Genomic DNA, 20,084 nt, shown 5'->3' with positions numbered 1-20,084 from the left:
TCTGCGATACTGAGTTGGAGCCCCCTCAATAGAGCCCCCCCTTCTACTGAAAAGGTCCAATATTTTAGCCTCTTTTGCCTTTGGTGTGGGACCCTGCTGACCTTGTCTCTCATGCTTATTGGCCATTGCCACTACAAGCAACCCTGGCGGGGGGTGAGAGTACAGATACTCTTGATCCTTGGAGGGTACAAAGTATTTTTTCTCTACCTTCTTTGCTGTGGGAGGCAGAGATGCTGGAGTTTGCCATAGTGACCTTGTCTTGTTATGGATGGTCTTTATTAATGGCAGTGCCACCCTGGATGCACCTGCAGGGCCTAGAACGTCCACCATAAGGTCTACACTCTTGGAGACCCTCTCAATCTGGAGCCCCAAATTCTGCACCACCCCCATCAAGAGTTACTGATAAGCCCTGCTGTTGTCCGCAATTGGCGCCACTGAGGAACCAGCTTTGCTTCGTCTAGGGATAAAGAAGATGAAGCTCTGACCGGGACTAGGTATTGCTCTTGACCTTTTGCCCCCAGAGTGTCTGGCGGTACCAGTTCCTCGAACATAGCTTGGAATTATATTCGGTGCCGGGTCCAGTGCCATGTGTTCATCATCCAACTGAGGTGGGTGATGCATGCTTCCGGAGGTGAGCAACAGTGACCATCCTGATGCAACCCCCTGAGCCTGGTAGAACAGCCATAGGGTCCAAAACGGCCACGGAGCAGCTTCTGACACTGCAGTGGCCAAGGCATGGGAAGGGACTGAGCAGCCTCAATCTTCTGGTGCTGCCTTTCTGATGGGTGCCAACTTCTTCTAGAAGAATAAGATTCAGCTTCAGAATTGGAACCTGACACATCGTTGATGGGGACCAGAGCAGTGCGGTTCCCAATGATGCCGGGGAGCAGGTGCTGGAGAGCAGGGGACTGTGGCATCATAGCCAATTCTTGCTCTGCCTAGATGACACTGGGTGTTTTTTCAGTACCAGTGGTCTGGGGTCCACAGCACGCTCGCGCCTGGAAGAGGATGGCAGCGCCATGCTCTCTATCAGCTCCCAGGCCACTTGGAAGCTCTCTGGCATAGAGGAGATCTGTAAATCCTCCTCATGGCTACCCTTGGGTGGGGAGTCCAAGGGCACCGGACTCAACAGACAGCTTCCTGGGGCCGGAGTTGACGGTACTGCACCCAAGGTTACGGCACTTGCATGGCCTGACGTGGGTCGCACGCTGCTCAAGCCCTTGTGCCCAGTTGTTTTGGGCGTTGGCAAGTGCCCCTATCAGTCTTCTTCTGATTCTTACACGGTACAGGGGATTGCGAGCAGAGCTGTGTCCATGAAGTGTCCCGTGGTGACAGTGATTCATGACAGTGCAGAGGGTCTGTAGCCACTGAGTCCTTCCTCGGTTTCTCTTATGGACGCCGGTGTGTGCCGCACCAAAGCTGATGTACTAGGTGTAGCGGGATCCTAATTACGCTATCTACACTTAAGGATAAACTAACTCAACTATCTTAACTATTTACAGGTAACAAATCAACCTAACCACTAGGAAAGCCTTGCAGAGCAAGAGATCGATGCTCCAGCGATCATCACGGGTGGTAAGAATTAACTGAAGTGGGGGGCTGGCAGGGCTCTATGTATGGCGCCATGAAGGCACAACTCCAAGGGGCTCCAGAGCTGACCCTACAGAAACCATTAGGGGAAAAACCTTCTGGTGGACTGTGCACGCGGCATGCACAAACCTACTTGGAATCGACATGAGTAAGCACTCAAAAATGAATCATGGTTATAACCTGTTTAGGAAGGATAGAGTAGGTGAAAGAGGTAGATGTGGCACTTACATTAAAGACACATTTACCTGTTTTACTGTTATTGATAACTCAGAACTACAGGATCTTCAACGCATATGGATCAACGTGCTAACTAACAAAGCCCAGGATGAGGTGCTGGAGAGGGTCTGAAACTGACCACCGAATCAAACCAGAGAACTGGATGAGTTACTTTTTAAGAACCTATCTATAAAGTGTGGAAGGAAAAACTGTGTTGTTACGGGCAGCTTCCATCAGGGGGAGACATGATTAAGGTCTCATGCAGCCAGTAGTAAACGTTAAGAGTTTCTAAAAATTATAGCTCATGCTTTTCTAACACAAAAATTATTGTATTCAATACAAGGCAACTATTTTGGACCTCATTATGGAGGATAAAGATGAATTAATCACTGAATTGGAAGCTGGTGGTTGCCTAGGGACCAGTGATCATGACTTGATTACATTCCGTATGGGCAAACTGAGGACAGTCACAACTAGTAATATATAAATAAATAAATTGGGACAGAAATTGTTAATGAAAATTGGGGAGTTCTATAAAATGAGTTTACTAGGTGGTAAAAAAGCCACAATTCTACAATCAAGAAAGAGGACAACTTTGGCTAAAACTCCATCCTGGTTCAGTGGCAAAGGGAAGACAGCAATTATGGCAAAACAGGCAAACAGATATCAATCAATATAAATTAAAAATTATGAAGTGCAGAAATTGACAAGAAAAGCTAAAAACATCACGGAAAAATCCAGGGCTGGCAGGGCTCAGAGCAATAAGGCATTTTTAAAGTATATTAGGAACAAAAGAAATTCTAGTAATGATATAGGCCCATAAATAGATGGTAAAATTGTTAATAATGATTCAGAAAAGGCAAAAGTGTTCAATAAATATTTCTGTTCTGTATTGAGAGAAGTAGAATGCTGTACTTGTATCACATGAGAGTGATGAAGTACTTTCCAGCCCATTAGTAAGCAAGCAGGATATTAAAAAACATCTAATTGGGATAAACATTTTTAAATCAGCAAGCTCAGATAACATGTGCTGAAGTGTCCTAAAAGAGTTGGTTGCATAGATCTCTGTCCCACTGATGTTCATTTTTAATAAATCTTGGAATACTGGGAAAATTCCAGCAGCCTGGAAAAATACGAATGTCATGCCAATATTCAAAAAGGGCAAGCAGGATAACTCAGGTAATTACAGGCCTGTTAGCCTGACACCAATCCGAGGCAAAATAATAGAAAAGTTGATACAGGAGTCAACTGATAAAGAACTAAAGGATAGAAATATAATTAAAGACAATCAACATGGTTTTATGGAACCTGATTTCAAACCTGATTTCATTCTTTGACAATATTACAAGTTTGGTTTATAAAGGTGACTTTGTAAATCTAACGGAGACAAGGTGGGTAAGGTAATATACTTAGACTTTTGTAAGGCATTTGACTTAGCACAGTACAGTGTTCTGACTAAAAAATTAGCGCTATACAATATTTAAAAAGCACACTTTAAATGGATAAGTACTGGTTAACTCAGTGATCGCAAACATTAGAAATTAATGAAGAATCATCATTGAATGGGGGTGCTTCTAGTGGGGTTCTGCAGGGATTGGTCCTAGGCCAGATGTTATTCAACATATTCATCAATGATCAGGAAGCAAATATAAAATTAGTGCTGATAAAATTTGTGGATGACACAAAGATTGGCAGAATGGTTATTAATGATGAGGACAGGGCAGTCATACAGAATTATGTGAGTGCCTTCACATCAAGATTGGATGCCTTTCTGGAAGATATGATTTAGCCAAACACAAATTACTGGGCTCAATACAAAGGAAAGTGGGTAAAATTTAATGGTCTGTGATATACAGGAGATCAGACTATATGATTTGATAGTTCCTTCTAGCCTTAAACTCTGTGAATCTATGAATTACAATTACAGGAGGAATAAAGTAGGTAGAATGTAATTACCAATTGGCACTTGGTCAGGACAATTCAGTAATATTATTACTTCTGTGAGTGTCATGGGATCTTTAGTGGCACCAAGACACCAGCAGCTTGCTGTCTAAATCCAAACAGTATCACTTCCATCATCAGAGCAGAGTATCAGTTCAGGGCTGACTCTGAGAGGAGAGTGATACCAACTGAATCATCAATACCACCCTGGCCCAATTCTGTTTTTGAGCTCTGTTGAGATCATAGCTTGAAGTTACATGAATGTACAAGAAATAAACACTTGGCACCTGTACAGTTTTGGCACCTGAGGATCTCAGAATACTTCATAAACATACCTGTGACAAACGCAAGAATTATTCCCATTTTACCAATGGGGAAACAAGGCACAGAGTGTGACTTGTCCAAGGTCACACAGCAACTCAGTGGCAGGTCCTGGAATAAAACTCAGAATTCCTCACTTCCAGTTCCGTACTCTAATAAGGAGACTATTCTTCCTCCCTTACTCTGATTTACAACCTAACTACAAGGTGAAAAGTATCAGTTAGCCCCTTATCAAGGACTTTTTACTTACATACCATTCTGCTTTTTCTTTTTCCTCTTCATCTAAATAAGAAAATTCTCTCCAAGAATCAAAATTATACCTGCAGTAAATGCAAAAGAAGAAGAATGCAGCTAACACACACAATTTTTAATAAAACAAAAATATAGCAAAACTATTTTAAAATGTCTGCATTTTTAATGTTAGGTTTTAGTATGGAGACCATTAGAAATCAGACCAGCATTGTTGCATTCAGTCAACTTGTCAAATTCAAGAAAAGCTATTTGTAATTATTATAGAAATACATGTCAGTCCATTTACGAATCATTGTTTTAAAATTTGTTTAAATGTATTTTAGCTCCATTTATTGAGATGCCACAGACCCTCTGAGTTTACTAGCATTTGTGGTTTTCTTAAGTTGTCTTCCATGTATAGGAACTACATATCCACCCAGTCTTACGCCAGTGTTTTAGCCTTTCAAGTTTTGTAAAGAAAACAGTAATTGTAGCAGTATTAACAACAACTACTTGGTCCCTCTATTGCGCCTTTCATTCAAAGATCTCAATGCGCTTGGTAAGCAGACAATTATCATTATCCTCGTTTTACAGAGGGATAATTAAATGACATACAGGGAGTCTTGGCAAAAGCCAGAAACAGAAGATAGGTCTCTTTCCACTGAGGTCTGTGTTTTAGCAACAAGACATCCCAAAGCCTTGCTAATTGTCTCACACAAACTGACAAAGAGTAAAGATAAAAGCAACCTAAAAATGAAGTATTGGATTTATTTCACCTAGAAGAGAGGACTGAAGAAATCATTGGATGTTCACATGCAAAAATTTAATCACGGTAAAGACACAGAGTTGACTGTGTATAAATTGATTGGTATTGCAATGTTACTTTTTTTTTTAAATGCCAGTCAACTTTAATTCTAACTAGATTACAGTGTGTATGTTGCAAATTGCTGAAAAAAATCTAAAGCTGTTAATCAGTCCCTTCTACAAATCTAACTCAGCATTACCTCTTGAAATTGTTATTACAGAACCAGTATGTGTAAGTGGGGTGGCTCTCCCTTGAAAAGTGCTGGGTAGAGAGGCCTCTAGTAATCCACACATTGGATTCTCTAGGGGTCGGAGAGTAGCCTTGTCTCCATAGCCATTCAATCCCTGACCATTCTGGTCAGATTACCAACAAGGGTATCAACTGAAGTGGTGGTTTTATGTGGAAGAAATGTATTATCTAGGAACTAGAGTGAAACCAGTTCATTTCATATAAAGCACCAAAGAGCCACTGGGTCACTTTAGACCACTACCAGCACAGATGAGACTTCAACCAGTATGACCTAGGGTTGAAAAGCTCTGCAAACCTCTTTACATCCACTATACCCTATTTTTAAAGTGACAGTACCTTATTTATAAACCAAAGTATTAACTTACTTACCAGAATGAATAAAATGCATCCACATCTTCAAATGAAGAATTCATGTCTCCCAGTTTAGGAACATTTTTCTTATTTGACCATCTGTAACAATGGATTAAACCTTGTTTAAAATGGAAGTTTTAAAGGCCATAAAACTGAGACCTATAGAATAAAAGTGAAGTAAACAGTCTAGGTTTCTATTTGCTAGTTAACTTTTACATAGATTTTATTAGAATACACACAGAGACAGTATCCTAATGCAATACCAACCTTGGAGAGAGAAGCAATTGGTTAGTAAGACAACAAAGGAAATCACCAGTTATACTTAAATTCTTGGCAAAAGGGAAGTTACTCTCCTGAGAGAATAAAGAGAAAAAGCATTGTTTACAATCACTAGCACACATGCACTCAAATAACAATATATCATTTTGAGACCTACTTGTTAAAAACACACAAACCAATGTGTTGCAGGTAACATTTGGCAGAGAACTGAACTCTTTACCCAGTATCCTACAAGTAATGAATTCCATTGCATGGGTCTGTCAGTTCAGATTATTTTAAAAGAAGGCAACATCTTCAAGTAATTTTGAATATGCTATATTTAAACTTGTGAGAGAGAGAAGGTGAGTGAAATAATATCTTTTATTGATCCCAATTTCTGTTGGGAAACTCTCTGAAGCTTGAAAGCTTGTCTATTTCACCAATAGAAGTTGGTCCAATCAAAGATATTACCTTATCCACCTTGTCTGACTCATATCCTGAGACCAACATGGCAACACCACCACTTAACTTCTGCCATATATTGCAATCCCATGCAATGTATTTGGGGACCACAGTGTATTAAATTTATTTATCACTATGGGTTTAGAATTGTATGCAATTTCAGGGGAGAAGGTTACCACTACTCCTTCAGGAATCAAAAACAGAAGGTGGTGATTAAGGTGAATCACTTAGGTTTTAAACACTTCAAGAGAGGTACAACCCCCCTGGGAGGTTCAAATTGAGTTTTCCAGAGACCAACAAACAAAGAAAGGGCTCTTGATAGAAAAAGGCTGTGTTTACACTGACTCAGGGCCTTCTTTCTGATCCAAACAGACAGTACCTTCTCTCCAACCTTTTTGGAAGAGTTAGAAAGACTTTTGGCTTACCAGGGCCCCATAAGACTGATGAGTGACTCATGCTATGTTTGGTCTGTGTTTAAATCTGTTTATTGTTTTTATATATTGTCTCCATAATGCTTTTACCATAAGAATGTATGTGCTTACTTAGAAAGAGCTGTGTGGTATCTTGTAACTGCTGGCAATACACTGTTCATAGCCCTCAGAAAGAAGAGAAAAGCAAAGCAAGATGTTGGCCTTTAAGCAGACTGGCTTGCTGGGGATATCAGTGTAAGGCAGGAAGCGGTACAACCTTAAAATCCTGGTCAAGAGGGAGAGAGACGGGGTCTTTGCCCGAGAGGTGGCGGCTGGGAGACAGGTTGGTGGCCTTGACGAAACCACGAAAGGGGAATTTAGGAGCTGTTACCCTGAGACATAAGTCTACTAAATTATTGCTAAATCATTATGCTTTCTAGCTACACTTAAAATCCTGGGAAAAAAGCCACTAGTTACAAACACAATGCCATATGAAACTGTAAATGGTCAATTCCCATGCAATGGTGATGGAAGCCTGAATGACTGACATAGCTCACCTGGCATTCCTTTCAAAAACTGATGAAAAAACTTCAAAGAAATTTTCCTTTGCTTCACTTTTAGAAGGTACCGAGTTATCAAAAGTAGGATCTATGCTGTTAAATGCTCGTCTCTTCACAGGATCAGATAAAATTTCATAAGCTGGAGAAAAAAGTTAAAGGCCATAAAACACCAGGTTGGAGATGAATGTACATACAGGAACTTCTTGGAGGAAATGGTATAGATAAAATTCTAAATACTTAAAAAAATAATCCACCATGTTTTAGACCTCTGGTTTTTTAAACATTTTTGTTGTGACTGCAAAAATTTTGCTGTCAACTCCTGCAAAATGGAGAGTAAATAAAGCACTGAAGAGAAGGGAAAAGCTCATGAAAAACAGCCAATAAATTTAACCTTTAAAATACAGCTATTAAAATGACAAGCCAAATTATATGTTAAATGAATTGTGTAGTGGTAAATTCAGTCCAGTGCACTGGGAGCTTGAGTGCAACTCCTTTAAGCCTTGATTCTGCAATCACATCCATGTAGGCAGGCCCTTGTGCCTGTGTAGCACCCCAAGGACTTCCCTAGGAATTACCTGTGCGATTCTGACTACAGGATCAAGGGCTATAACAGCTATTGACTGGAGTACTTTGTCTTCTGCTCCGAGTGTGTCACTAGGACTTCAAAATGGAGCATTAAGCAGCATTCTAAAATGGCCATTAATAACTAGGGGGTCGTACACTTTGTAGCTTGTGTAGACAGGGGCTTGGTGCATCCTTCCATTCCATCCCACAAGCCACCCTCTCATCCCCCTCCATTTCAGGGACTCCCTGCAACCACCCCATCCCTTTCTTATGCCTGGGGCTATTTGTGCCCCTCACATACCCTTCGTCCCATACCATTATCCCTCATTCCCCACCCTCATGTCTGGGTCTCTGTGTGCTCCATATTTCCCTCATCCCTGGGGTCTGCATTGTAACCCCTCATGCCACAGTCTTTGTGCCCCACCCCCTTTCCTCTGTCCACCCATCTCCATTCCCCAGTCCTCTGCTTTCCTTTCCCCATCTCCACTCCAGGTCCCTGCTTCCCTACCCATCCACCCAGCTCCCGTCTCATGTCCCTGCTTCCCTCATCACCACCTCTCCCCCTCCCCATTCCCTTGTGGGTCCTGCTTTGTCACCCAATCATCCACGTCTCCCTCTCTGGGTCTCTGTTTCCCCCACCACTACCACTCACCCTCACATCCCTGCTTCATCCTCCATTCCCCGCTTTCCCACAGTTCCCTGCTCCCTCCACAACTACTGCCCCATCCCTGTGGGCCCTGCTCCTCACCCACTTAGGTTGTGCTTCCCCTCTACAAACCCTCCCTCTTCGGTTTTCTTATTTCTATTAGACTGCAGAATATGGACAATCACCCCACACACAGCAGCACCAGGCTCTCTGAGTATTTCTCTGAATCAGGCTTTTCCGGTATTCCAATTTGCACCAAAACTGTAGAGCTGGGTGGGAAACAATTTTCCTATCCTGCAAAATTCTGAAATGTCAGAAATTTTTCCCACATCAAACTGGGTTGAGAAGTCAAAATTTCAATACATTTTTAGTAACCGAAAAAATATTCAGTTCAGGTCAATCAAAACATTTTATTAGATAATTTTGAAAGTTTCATTTGAATTCTGACATTTAACAAAAGTTTGTATTATAATTAGCTTAAATTTCAAAATGAAAGTTGATTTGAACTAGAAAAACAAAATTTTTTGTTTTCAAAATGGGATATTCATGAAATTTCAAATCTTTTTTCAAAATTTTCAAGTAGAGAAATTTGTCAGAACTCACTTTCAAGTGAAGTGTTTCAGTTTTAACAAACTGGCATTTTTCAAAAAAACATTTTGAAAAATTCTAGACCAGCCTACAAAATTATGCCCATTAATGCTTAGAACATTCCCTGGAAATTTGGAATTGATCAGATCCCATATTCCAAAGTTATCTGTCATGTTATAGACAGAGAGATGCTACTGAGTTGCTTTGTTTGGCCAACTATGGATAACAGAGAACAGTGTCTGCTGACCTGAGTTAGGGTATCAGCTTCTTTAGCTCAAATGGCAGAGCAACTGCACGAGAAGTCATGTCCTAGTAGCACTACTGACTTTTCTCCTTTAAATTAGTCTACTACCTGGCAGAGTAATATGCCAGTTTATTTTAGGAATTACATGACTATTTATATTGGTTCATGTTAGCATATATAAGAATCTACTTTAATTGCCCTCTCCTAACACTTGAAGTGAAATTGGAAACCGACGCTCAGCAGGGAAATAAAAAGAGCTATTCTAGAATTGCTTCCAACAGAAGGAAACTTATAATAATTTGATTCTACTTCTTAAAACAACTTGATAAAATGGTAAACTACATTTTTTCTGGTTTTACAGCGATTGATAAAACTGTGCAGAGTAAGAACTACAATCCTATTGAAACACTGTAAAAATATTTCTGCATATCAGATTAAATTAGCACTGTTATACTTTCCTCTAAAATCTCTTACCTTTAGTTATGCAGGTAAAATAGTCATTGTCACCTTCACCTATCTGTTCCCCTGCAGCTTTTCGCTTGTCTGGATGATGTTTCAAAACCATGGCTTTATCTAGCAATAAACAAGTTGACTTTAGGCACTTTACATCACCTACGTTTCACTTTATAATTTGGAAAATAAACAAAATAGCACAGTAATCATGATCTGTACTTCTTTATTTAGATTTTTTTTTTTTTTTTAAGTATCAGGATGGAAACAAAAATGAATAAATGGACCCTATTGAATATAATAATATCACTGAAAATTAGAATCCTTTGTTAGCTAAATTTTTTTTAGTATCCATCCTATGCCAGGATACAAAATAATCATAACTACAGACTCTCTTTCCCTCTCTCTTTCCAATCAATTGGAACCAGCATCATCTCCTCAGGGACTTCTAACATTTCAAACCTCTGGCAGCTTCAGAATGACTGCAGCCCTAAACCTGCAATGAGCTCTGTAGGGACACAAGAGTCTGCATGGAATAACTTCTGGGACTAGGCCTTACTGACTACAAAGGAAAAACTATAAAGCAGACTTTGTACAAGTGCTGTCAAATGCATAAATTCAACAAACTGCAAAATAAATACAAAAATTCTTTCATTTACACTAAAGGTGTTACTTGGAACTAGAGTAAGTAAAAAATAATGTAGATAGAATGTGGCTTTTAAATCAACGTTTCCCCTTATAGGGGTTTCATTGCAGAACTTTACAGATTCAGTTTTTAAGGAAAACTAAGGCTGTGATCCTGAAAAGACATATGCATATGCTTAATTTTATTCACAGTGCATAAAGTTAAGCATGTGTGCCAGTCTTTTCAGAATCAAGGCCTAAACTGAGAAACTAAACTGAGAACTTAGCCAAATTCTAAGTTGTATCTTTCACATATAAAATATTTACTGAAGTTGAAAACCATAAGACTGCAGGGGAGACTTCTAGGAGGAAACTGTATTTAAACAAGTGTCTTTAACCACTCTGCTATAAGCTCTAGCTGCAGCCTCTCTTCAGAGGTAGAGCTCTGCAGCATTCACAATAGTACAGGAACCAGCCCAGTGCATTTTACCTCATTTATCAGATATATAAAGCAGTATTGGAGTAATTACATAAATGTACTGCTTGTGAAAGGAATCAGATTAAAGCCCCTAATTCACAGAACAGGAACAATGCAGGAATCAACAGTGAAGGCTCTCTCGTTTCCACACCAGTATGCCCTAACTCTGTACTGACAGGACCACCTCTGAGGAGAAGGTATTACAGGCTCCTTGGACCATTTAGTCCTTGGCCTTTCTGCCAAAACAGTTAACAAATATGGTAATTAGCATAATTAACAAGTATATAATTAACAAATATGGAATGGTGGTTCACATGAAGTGAACATGACCATTGGGAACATAACTAACATTTGCACTCAGAAGTAGCCTATCTTAACTCATTGGAGACAATGGGTTAAATCCTTTAGAGACAATGAGTTTACTCACATGCATAAGTGTTTGCAGGATCAACCCCTACATCCATCAATTTATTTCACAAAGGTCATTAAGTAGCTTTCGGCTAAATATTCAGCTAAATATTTTACTATTTTTCCTACAAATTTCTCTCTTTACTGTATTACATTAAAGCACACAATTTTGGAATATGACAGATTCTGCTGTTTAAATTGCTAAATGTATAAATGCCATAAAATTTCCCAGAATATGTAATTGTACAGATTAATCTTGTGTCATGTCACTAAGCAGTATAACTGCATGGGCTCCCGTGTCTTACTGCTTAATTAACTGGAATATTCAGATGACTATAACATCAGTTTAGCAAGAGAGAACTTTAAAGGTTATTAAATATGTTGCACTATCCCTGAGACCCAGACCTCAGGAACCAAACACTTTTTTAAACAAACCTTTTATGTTCAAAATCAGGGAAAGACAAACTTCTCAGTAATCTAAATTATCACAAAATCAATATATTTTTTAAAACCTTTGATTACATGCAAATTCAGTAGTTATAGCCTCATTCCTATATGTCAGTAATTCACAGGACTGGAATTATAAGAGCAGTAATTAGATGTTTCTGATAACATTCAGTAATTAAATGATTAATCAATGTTACAATGTATGTACTCATAAATAGGCTTCAAAGGCAAAACCCCCATTCAGCTGAATAGGGCCAGATCTTTTGCTAAGTGCTATTCTCTGAGCCAGGCTGGTCGCAGATTCAAGAAGACATAGTGGGCTGGATTATGGTTATCTCCAAAAATCAAGGCTTGATCACAAAGCTGGCTGTCTGAAGATTTCTGTTTGAGCTCTTTGGACTTCACTAAACTTTCAGACCAATAGGTTTCAGATGTCCAAGATGAATGAAAAAGTTGGTAAGTGGAAACACATTCAGCTTTATAGTGAGCACTTTTAAGTGAAACGAATATACTCTTGTTCCATGAAGTGTACATATTTGTATTTACAATATGGAATTGTATACACAAGATAAAAAATACTCTGTTCTACCACCACTAACAGTAAATGCAATTACTTACGTGCTGCTTTGATTTGTTTTTGAGTGGCCCTGTATCTTATATGTCCCAGTCCAAGAACTGCATAGTGATCTTGATTCTGATAAAGAAATACAAACATTAATAGCCATAGCTTCCTGTAATCTAGTAGAATTTGTCTTATGGACTTTAAAAACAAAAGCACATATACAGACCAAAATAATTATTTGAAAAGTTTCTTTTGATAGCTTCCTTTTGGAGGAACTAGAGGGACAGCAGTCTCCTCTCTGTGTATAAGAATTAAAAAAAGGCATTTTGAACAATTCTCCCACAAACTATAAGTAATGTCTATCTATAAATTGAATAGTTACAAAATAAGCCTCGTTATAAAAATGTGTCCAGTGTAACACAAATTCATATAACTAGAGGATCTTACAAAACACAGATGGTACGTACCTCAATTTCTCAAGAAATGTTATATTGAAAAGGTGCCTAAATTTCTCCAGAAGAGGAAAATAAAACACACCATTTTTTTTTTAGTGAGCCCCACTTGATTTTAGTGATTCAGAGCTCAGTCTCTTAGCTCTGCTGGCAGCCTCCCTGGCTGCCCTACAGGCTCCTGGTGGGCTTCTCCCCGCAGGGAACCAGCAGACGCATGAAATTGACAGCCAACAGTGATGTAAGGAACGCTGTGTCTACACTGAGACTGCATTGCCCTAACTACACCAACATAAGCCCTATACCTCTCATTGAGGTGGTTTTATTATGTTGGCATAGCAGGGGAGTTACATCGATGAGAGGAGCACTTCAGTGTGTACACCTCCACTGTTACCTGTGGAATACACAAAGGAAGCTACAGGGCTAAAGAACTTGGAAAATCCAGATGAGATAAGGAACAAGAATTTAGGCCTTGTCTACACTAGCACTTATGCTGGCAAAACTTTTGTTGCTCAGGAGTGTGAAAAAACAACCCCGTGAATGACATAAGTTTTGTCGACATAAGCGCTTGTGTGTACAGCGCTATGTCAGCAGGAGAGCACCTTGCACCAACCTAGCTACTGCCGCTCGTTTAGGTGGTTTTATTAGGTCAGCAGGAGAGCTCTCTCCTGTCCACATAACACTGCTATAGAAGCACTCTTACAGTGACTCAGCTGTGCTGCTGTAAGTTTTAAGTGTGGACTAGCCCCTAGAGAACTTTGTTGTCATGCTTCTAGCAAAAGAATTAACTCAATGTTTACATTAGCTGTATACCTTCCAGTCCTTTGGATCAAGTGTTTTTAACATAGGAAACTCCTCAAGCTGCAATTCTTCATCCCCTGACTCTTCAGAGAGCTCTTTCTCATCCTCCAGTTCCTGGAAAGAGGCCGAAACATTTATGTTTCTCCTCTTAATAAATGCTTCAAACCATCTTCCCACAGGTTCAACTTGACAGAGCACGGAAGCTGTAAACAAAAGCGTAAGAGAAATTTAGCTTCATTTTCTGGTTTAGAATTTTCTAGTTTAGAATTTCTGGACTCAGAAGTATTTCACCAAATATCTAATCAGGTACCACTATCAGGGGACATTTTAATTAACATTTAATAAGACTTTACATCTTGTATCAAAGGTTGTATCCATTTGCAAAAATGTCCATTACTTTGTATATGCCAAGTACACTACAGTATTTTCAAATGCTGAAATGTCATCAAATTAGAGGGACATGCCAAGTTAAATCTTATTTTTAAATAACATCCTTTCCTTTGTTATGAACACTGCAGGGTTGCTAATAATAAAGGTTCTGATCCAGAAAACACTTAAGCATGTGCCTAGTTTTGGATTTCAGTGGGATTATCCGCAGGCGTTAAGTTAAACATGTATAATGGTTTGCTGGATCATGACGTAAGGTCAGCAAGCAAAAACAAAAGCATTCCTCGCCTCATCAAAATTCCTACAGTCGACCCTATACAATAGCTATGAGAAATGTAAGGATTGCCTACTGCACAGCATGCCCCGATTACACAATCAATTTAAATACTTGCTTTGGACTATCTTGAAAACTGCATTAGATGTTCTAGATACAGTGCTTCACTACCCTCAATACCAATGGATTGGCACTAATAGCACATACTAAGTTTAGCAATGTCTGGCTTCCTGTTAAAGGAGTGGCCTGTACAATCATTGCTTAAAATCTAACAGGATTTTGCCAGAAACAAAAGCTTTATTTGGGGAAATCTATGAAACCACACTTGCTTCAAGTTTGTTACCCTTGTAAGAACCCTATAACGCACCCTTCCCCCTTAACGATTCTGCAATCGCTCCCATGGAGTCAAAGGCAGTAAAGTTAAGCACCTGCCTAAGTGTTTGCATGATGGTGACCTAGGTGGCAGTGCCAGAACATCTCCTGCTGCAGGAGTCTGTATGTTTTGGAGGAGGGTGCATGTGTCTTTCCGGCACCCATGGCTGGAGGGCTGGATTGTGCTCGGCGCTGTACGAGGCCACAATCCTGTCCAGAGGATTTCGACCTTTAGCAGAGGCACGGATGACCAGGTTCGGACAAGCGGGACTGAAGGCGCTCTGGGCACAGCGGATGGGTGCGGTGGGTAACCTAGGCAGGCGCCCCGGAAAGTGAGCGCTGGCCCGGGGGGGTGTGAGGCGGGAGCTGCCAGGGAAAGCCAGGTGGGTGCTGCACGGTCACACCCCGGCCCGAGCCCCCTGGCAGCGGGACCCGCCGTTCCTGGCGCGGGATCCCCGCTCTGACCCGGAGACCAGGGAAACCTGAGCGGGGTGACGCGAGGGGCCCAAGCGCAGCCCCGCCCGGCAGCTCCGAGGACGGGGGAGGCAGCGGCGGGGGCGTGGCCGCCTAGCCCGGGGGTGCCTGTGGGGAGCGGGGCGGGGGAGGCACCTACCCGCAGACAGGGCTCTGGTGACCGCGGTGACCTGCCCCTCCTCTGCCCCCTTCAGCATGGTGGCGGCCGGGGGGGCTCGCAGCTGCTCCCGGGCCGCAGGGTCTCGGACCCGGAGGCGCCAGACTCGCGAGTCGCTCCCTGACCCTCCCTCTCGCCAGTTGCCAGGAGCCGGCGCGCATGGGAGAGAGAGAGAGAGAGAGAGAGAGAGACCGACCCACCCGGCAACCACTTCCGGGTCCCAGCGCCTGTGTGTCACGCGCTAACCGTCGACCGCACCCGCCCGCTGGCGTGACGCGGCGCAGCGGCAGAACAGGCCCCGCCGCTCGGCCGTGGCGACGTTCCTCCCGCTCGGCCGGTCCACCCGGTGCGGGGCCGGCCTCCCTCCCCCCGCCCCAGTCACTCACTGACACCTGCTCCAGCTCTCGCCCCATCCCTCCTCCCGTCTTTCTCGCCCCTGGCCCTGTAAGCGTCCTCCCGGGCCCTGCAGGGCAGGGGCTCGCTATGCAGAACTAGCTGCCATGGGCAGCCGGCAGGAACTATCCCAAATCTGGGGCCTTTACGGCCCGAAAACGCTTTCCTTGGTGCTGCCTCCTGTGGCGTGTGGAGTCCTGACGTGAACCAGCGCAGCACGTTGTCAGCCAGATCCTTCCCTGAGCACCGCAGGGTGACAGACGGGGGTTAGGCTCAGCTAGTCCAGGAGGGACTCGAGGACAGAGCCAACAATGGTTCTGGGAGAACCAGGCCCTGCCTTCTCCGGGAGCCCAGTGGGGAAGCAGCTTAGCTGATGCAGAGTGGCTTGGGACAGCGGTGCCCCAAGAAACTGTCCTCTTTGCTCATGCAGTACTGCCAACTTCAAGGGATCAAAAATCATGACTCAGACCCCCGCTTTCCCCCCAAAATCATGAGATTAAAAAAAAAAAGCTGATGTATTTTTAGTTCAGTCTGGTTTTTTTTTAAACTCCCCCTGCACATCCTCAGGGTGTGTCTGACAATTAGTGTTGCTCACTCTCCTACATGTACTGGATAAGGTGATTTTGGCCTTTGCTGCAGGAGTTCTCTGCCCATCTCCTGTCCAACAATTAATCCTGTCCTCCAATCCCCCATAAATTCTATCCCCACCCAATCTTTTTCAGTTCAGTTCCCCTTCAATTCAGCTCCCCATCCCTCATCATCACTACCCTATCGACCCCCATTGGCTGCCCTTAGTTCACCTTCCCTGCACTCACCCCATCTGCTCAGAACCCACCAGCATACAGACCCCCACCATTAGCCCCCCACCCTCCTCATTTCAGCCCCCTGTAACTCCCCGGCCATAGTTCAGCCCTCCCAGCCTCACCTCTGCTCCTCTTTGGGTTCTTCACCCTCCTCAGGCCTAGGAGGGCTGAGAGCAGGAGTCCTGCATGGCTGGGCGGCTGACAGTGGGAACATTGACCAGAGAGCTGGCTAACAGTGGGAGCCTCTCCTCTTGGTGGCCAGGGGTCCCACTGTCAGCCCACCTTGCAAGGAGGGGCTCCTGCTGTCAGCTCATGGTGGCTGTGGCTTCTGTTGTCAGCCCCAGAGTGGACTGATGAGAGCCCCAGCCGCCCGGGGCAGACTGACGGGGACCTCCAACAGAGTGGGATTTCTAAGTCAAATTAATCCTGACTCATGATCTGCAGATACAACTCTCAAATATCAGGATTTTTTTTCAGCACTTAGCAGACTAATTTGGAGCATTTATAGATCATACTGCTTTTCTAACTACATGACCAGGACCCATACCAACTTGGTCATCTGACTGTGCATTAGTTGCAATAACTGTCTCTAGTTGGTTTGGAATCTTGTTCTGCATCTACCATCTGTAGAGTATGCTCTGTTGATTGTTGATTGTTCTTTCTGAGGAACAAACTGTAGATGTCGATGATTTCTGTGGAACTCTTCGCTGTCAGTTTGAATCACATGCAATTTAGGGGATGAAATCTTTTTCACTGTGCCAGCTGGAGTTCTCCATCTTTTTTCTCCATTTAGTTTAACATAAACACAGTCACCAGTTTTTAGTCCTGACAGTTCTCTAAGTGATGTCTGCTGTAAAAGTGTTTGTGAGCTCTTTTTGCCTTTTTATCCAATATGGGTACTCTTTTTGTGTCTGGCCACTTTGGATATGAGTTCTTTTCCAAAGTCAGAACAGTAATTCTGAGTTGTCTTCCCATCAGGAGCTGTTATACGTGTTTGATCTGTAGTTGAGAAGAGCAAGGAATATATCTTCCTGGGCTGTAGGATTTTCTTGGCTGTCTGTACACCTCTCTCAGCCTCTCCACTTGCCTGTAACTTTATCAAAATCTTGTAACTCCACTAGTAACTTTATCAAAATTATATACTGCTACGGTGAACTGTGGCTAAGAAGGTTGTTGGTCTCTGAACCTTTGATCACATGCACACAATGCAAAGCTTTTGTCTTTAAGTTGTTTCTGTGGTGCAGTGGTCCATGCAGTTCAGAATACCTCCAGGGCTAGTCAAAGCAGTGTCAGTTGATTTCAGCTCTGAAAGGGGTATTTATAAGTCTCTTCTGATATGACTGTCCTGTTTGCTCCTGAGTCAATTTTAAAGTCAGTAGTCTTTCCATGAACATTTAGTTTCACTCTCCAGGAAGGCTCTGTATCCTCACACATGATAAATCTGAGAAACAATGAATATTTCATGTCTGCAACAGTTAATTCCCTGATTGCCAACTAAGACAAACAACTGCAAAATGTCCATATTATACTTTTGTTACATATTTTACCTTTAGCTGGACACACATCTCTTAAGTGATGACATTTTCCACATCTTGTGCATTTAGTGTGAAAGCTTTTGTAGGCTTAAGATGATACCTGAATATTTCATTTCCTTATGGAGTTTTATACTAATGCAAAATGTTGCTTCTAAGTCAGACCTTCAGGATGGACAATAAAACCTGAAGTTCTCTGGGGCACTGAAGAATCTTTATTGTTTTCCTTGTTTCTGTTCGCCTATGGCACTAACTTACTGTTGACACCATGTCATGTACACCTTCTTCACAGGCTTAGCAAGCTTTAGCAAGTCAGGCTTCTGCACCAGATATGGATTAGCTATCTTCCTTCCCAAAGAGACACCAGAGATGTCTTCCATGAGTTCCTTTAATATACTGCCAGTTTAATTATAGTGAGCTTAAATAAAGTAAGTTGAACATGGCGCCATCTAGTGGTTGATCGTAATATAGTTTAGCATTCCATTACACAAAGTACTTTGTCAAGCTAGTAAAGGTTATTTAGAAAATATCATGAAATATGTCTTTTAAAAAATCCTCTTACCCCCACAAACACTAAAATGCTGCAGTCAGAAGCTAAAGTTGCATACAATTGAAGCTAACGATAACAGCATTAAACAGAAAGATTGTCAGTCACCGGCAGAGAAACATTAACTCTACCTCTAACAAAATCCAGTAACTGCAAAGCTTAAGTGAACTCAGGTCCCAAATCTTGGTCAGACTACACCTAAATCTCTAGGCTATTGTAGCCCGTTTTTGAAAGGCTTGTTGGAATTTGGCAGTTTGGAGTGGAAAAGTAGTGAACAGAACAGAATTCACTGTAAAGGCATCTCAGTTCTAAGTTGCTGGCAGGTGACCTATATTTGCCTTCATTTTTTTCCAAAATAGGGCATACTTGTCTGCCAGTTCAGTAACATGCTCTATTTCACAATTCTTCTATACCTTATCTAAGTTCTTGCTTCACTCTGGAAAGCAGCAGCATTGGCACCCAACACACTTTGAGTGCAGATTCTTTTGAAACAGCCATATTCTTAGGGTTGCCATCTAAAAGTAAGAGAAAAAACAGCCAATGGGCATTCCTCCTTCCCAAGCCTGACCTTCATCCCCCCTTAGGTACCTCCTGAGCAGCAGTGTAAATCTATTGGCCCATGTACCCTGATGCTCCATGCTGCTAGGGACATCCAAAACTGTGAACCATTGTGTTACATCTCTACCTCAGCAAGAATGAGCATTGCTGGAGATTAGATTGTATGTCAGCTCCCTGCCCCCCCAGTCTGTTTTCCTCACCAGCAAACTCCTAAAGACTTTCCCAGACCAAACACTGCTTAGCAGGTAACAATCAGCGAACTCCAGCCCCCAACCACCTCAAAGCTATTTCTCTGTAATGCACAGTCCCTCTCACTGTGTGGTTACAGAAGATACTAAGTTTCCTGCTCTTTTTGAAGAATCAGTGCATTACAGCTTAATAACTGGGGGTAAACACACCCTTTATTTCAAACACAGCACTGTGTTCCTTTATAACAAAAGGACATAGGTTAAGTGATATCAACTAGAAGGAATAAAGATAGAAATAAACAAAAGTAAAATACACTTTTGAATGGCTAAGACCTAACTTAAGCTACAGTCTGGTCAATGTAATTTCTTCACCAATCTTGCTTTCCAAGCAATAGCTTGCCAACTCTTAAGCCAGGAGCCCCACTGAGTCCAGACCACTGGTTTTCCTTGTCTCCTCAGATGATGGATAATCCAAAGTATTTCTGTACGTCATAATATTTCAAAGTCTGCCCTTGTTTCAAAGGTCAAATTGATCCCTTGGGGTTCAGTCTCATGTCTCTTTCCAAGGGGACCATCTTGATTAAGATGTCCCCTGGTGTGTTACAATGATATACTTACTGCTACAATTTTACTCTGTCAATATTCTCTTCCTGCAACCTCTGATACAAATAAATAGCCAATTGAATACAGTATCTGGTGCTTCATTTCAAACCTCAGTTCCTAGAGTCAAGTGATTACAGGAGA

General features: G+C 42.0%; 1 protein-coding gene across 3 annotated transcripts in view; it reads right to left on the bottom strand.

Moving 5' to 3' along the window:
• The window catches only part of DNAJC2 (DnaJ heat shock protein family (Hsp40) member C2), a 32,195-nt gene extending 16,570 nt beyond the window's left edge, over positions 1 to 15,625 (bottom strand). Inside the window, exons 1-7 of one of the 3 annotated variants that reach the window (XR_010922887.1) lie at positions 15,302 to 15,625; positions 13,668 to 13,858; positions 12,462 to 12,537; positions 9,911 to 10,009; positions 7,392 to 7,533; positions 5,723 to 5,803; positions 4,323 to 4,388 (exon numbers count right to left, since the gene is read on the bottom strand). Coding sequence is in view for 2 of the 3 variants with exons in the window: in XM_067564511.1 (XP_067420612.1) it covers positions 4,323 to 4,388; positions 5,723 to 5,803; positions 7,392 to 7,533; positions 9,911 to 10,009; positions 12,462 to 12,537; positions 13,668 to 13,858; positions 15,302 to 15,359 (713 nt within the window). In the remaining variant the exon portion in view is untranslated. The remainder of the gene's footprint in view (positions 1 to 4,322; positions 4,389 to 5,722; positions 5,804 to 7,391; positions 7,534 to 9,910; positions 10,010 to 12,461; positions 12,538 to 13,667; positions 13,859 to 15,301) is intronic. The other 2 variants (XM_067564511.1, XM_067564513.1) reach the window with 2 other exon arrangements.
• Positions 15,626 to 20,084: the final 4,459 nt, after the last annotated feature.

This window comes from Emydura macquarii, unplaced genomic scaffold (genome assembly GCF_026122565.2).
Source record: "Emydura macquarii macquarii isolate MOO-44397 ecotype Brisbane River unplaced genomic scaffold, CSIRO-AGI_Emac_v2 contig_2636, whole genome shotgun sequence".
Classification (NCBI taxonomy): Eukaryota; Metazoa; Chordata; order Testudines; family Chelidae; genus Emydura; species Emydura macquarii.
The sequence above is the reverse complement of the archived record's forward strand: the minus strand, read 5'-3'. Positions and strand labels throughout refer to the sequence as shown.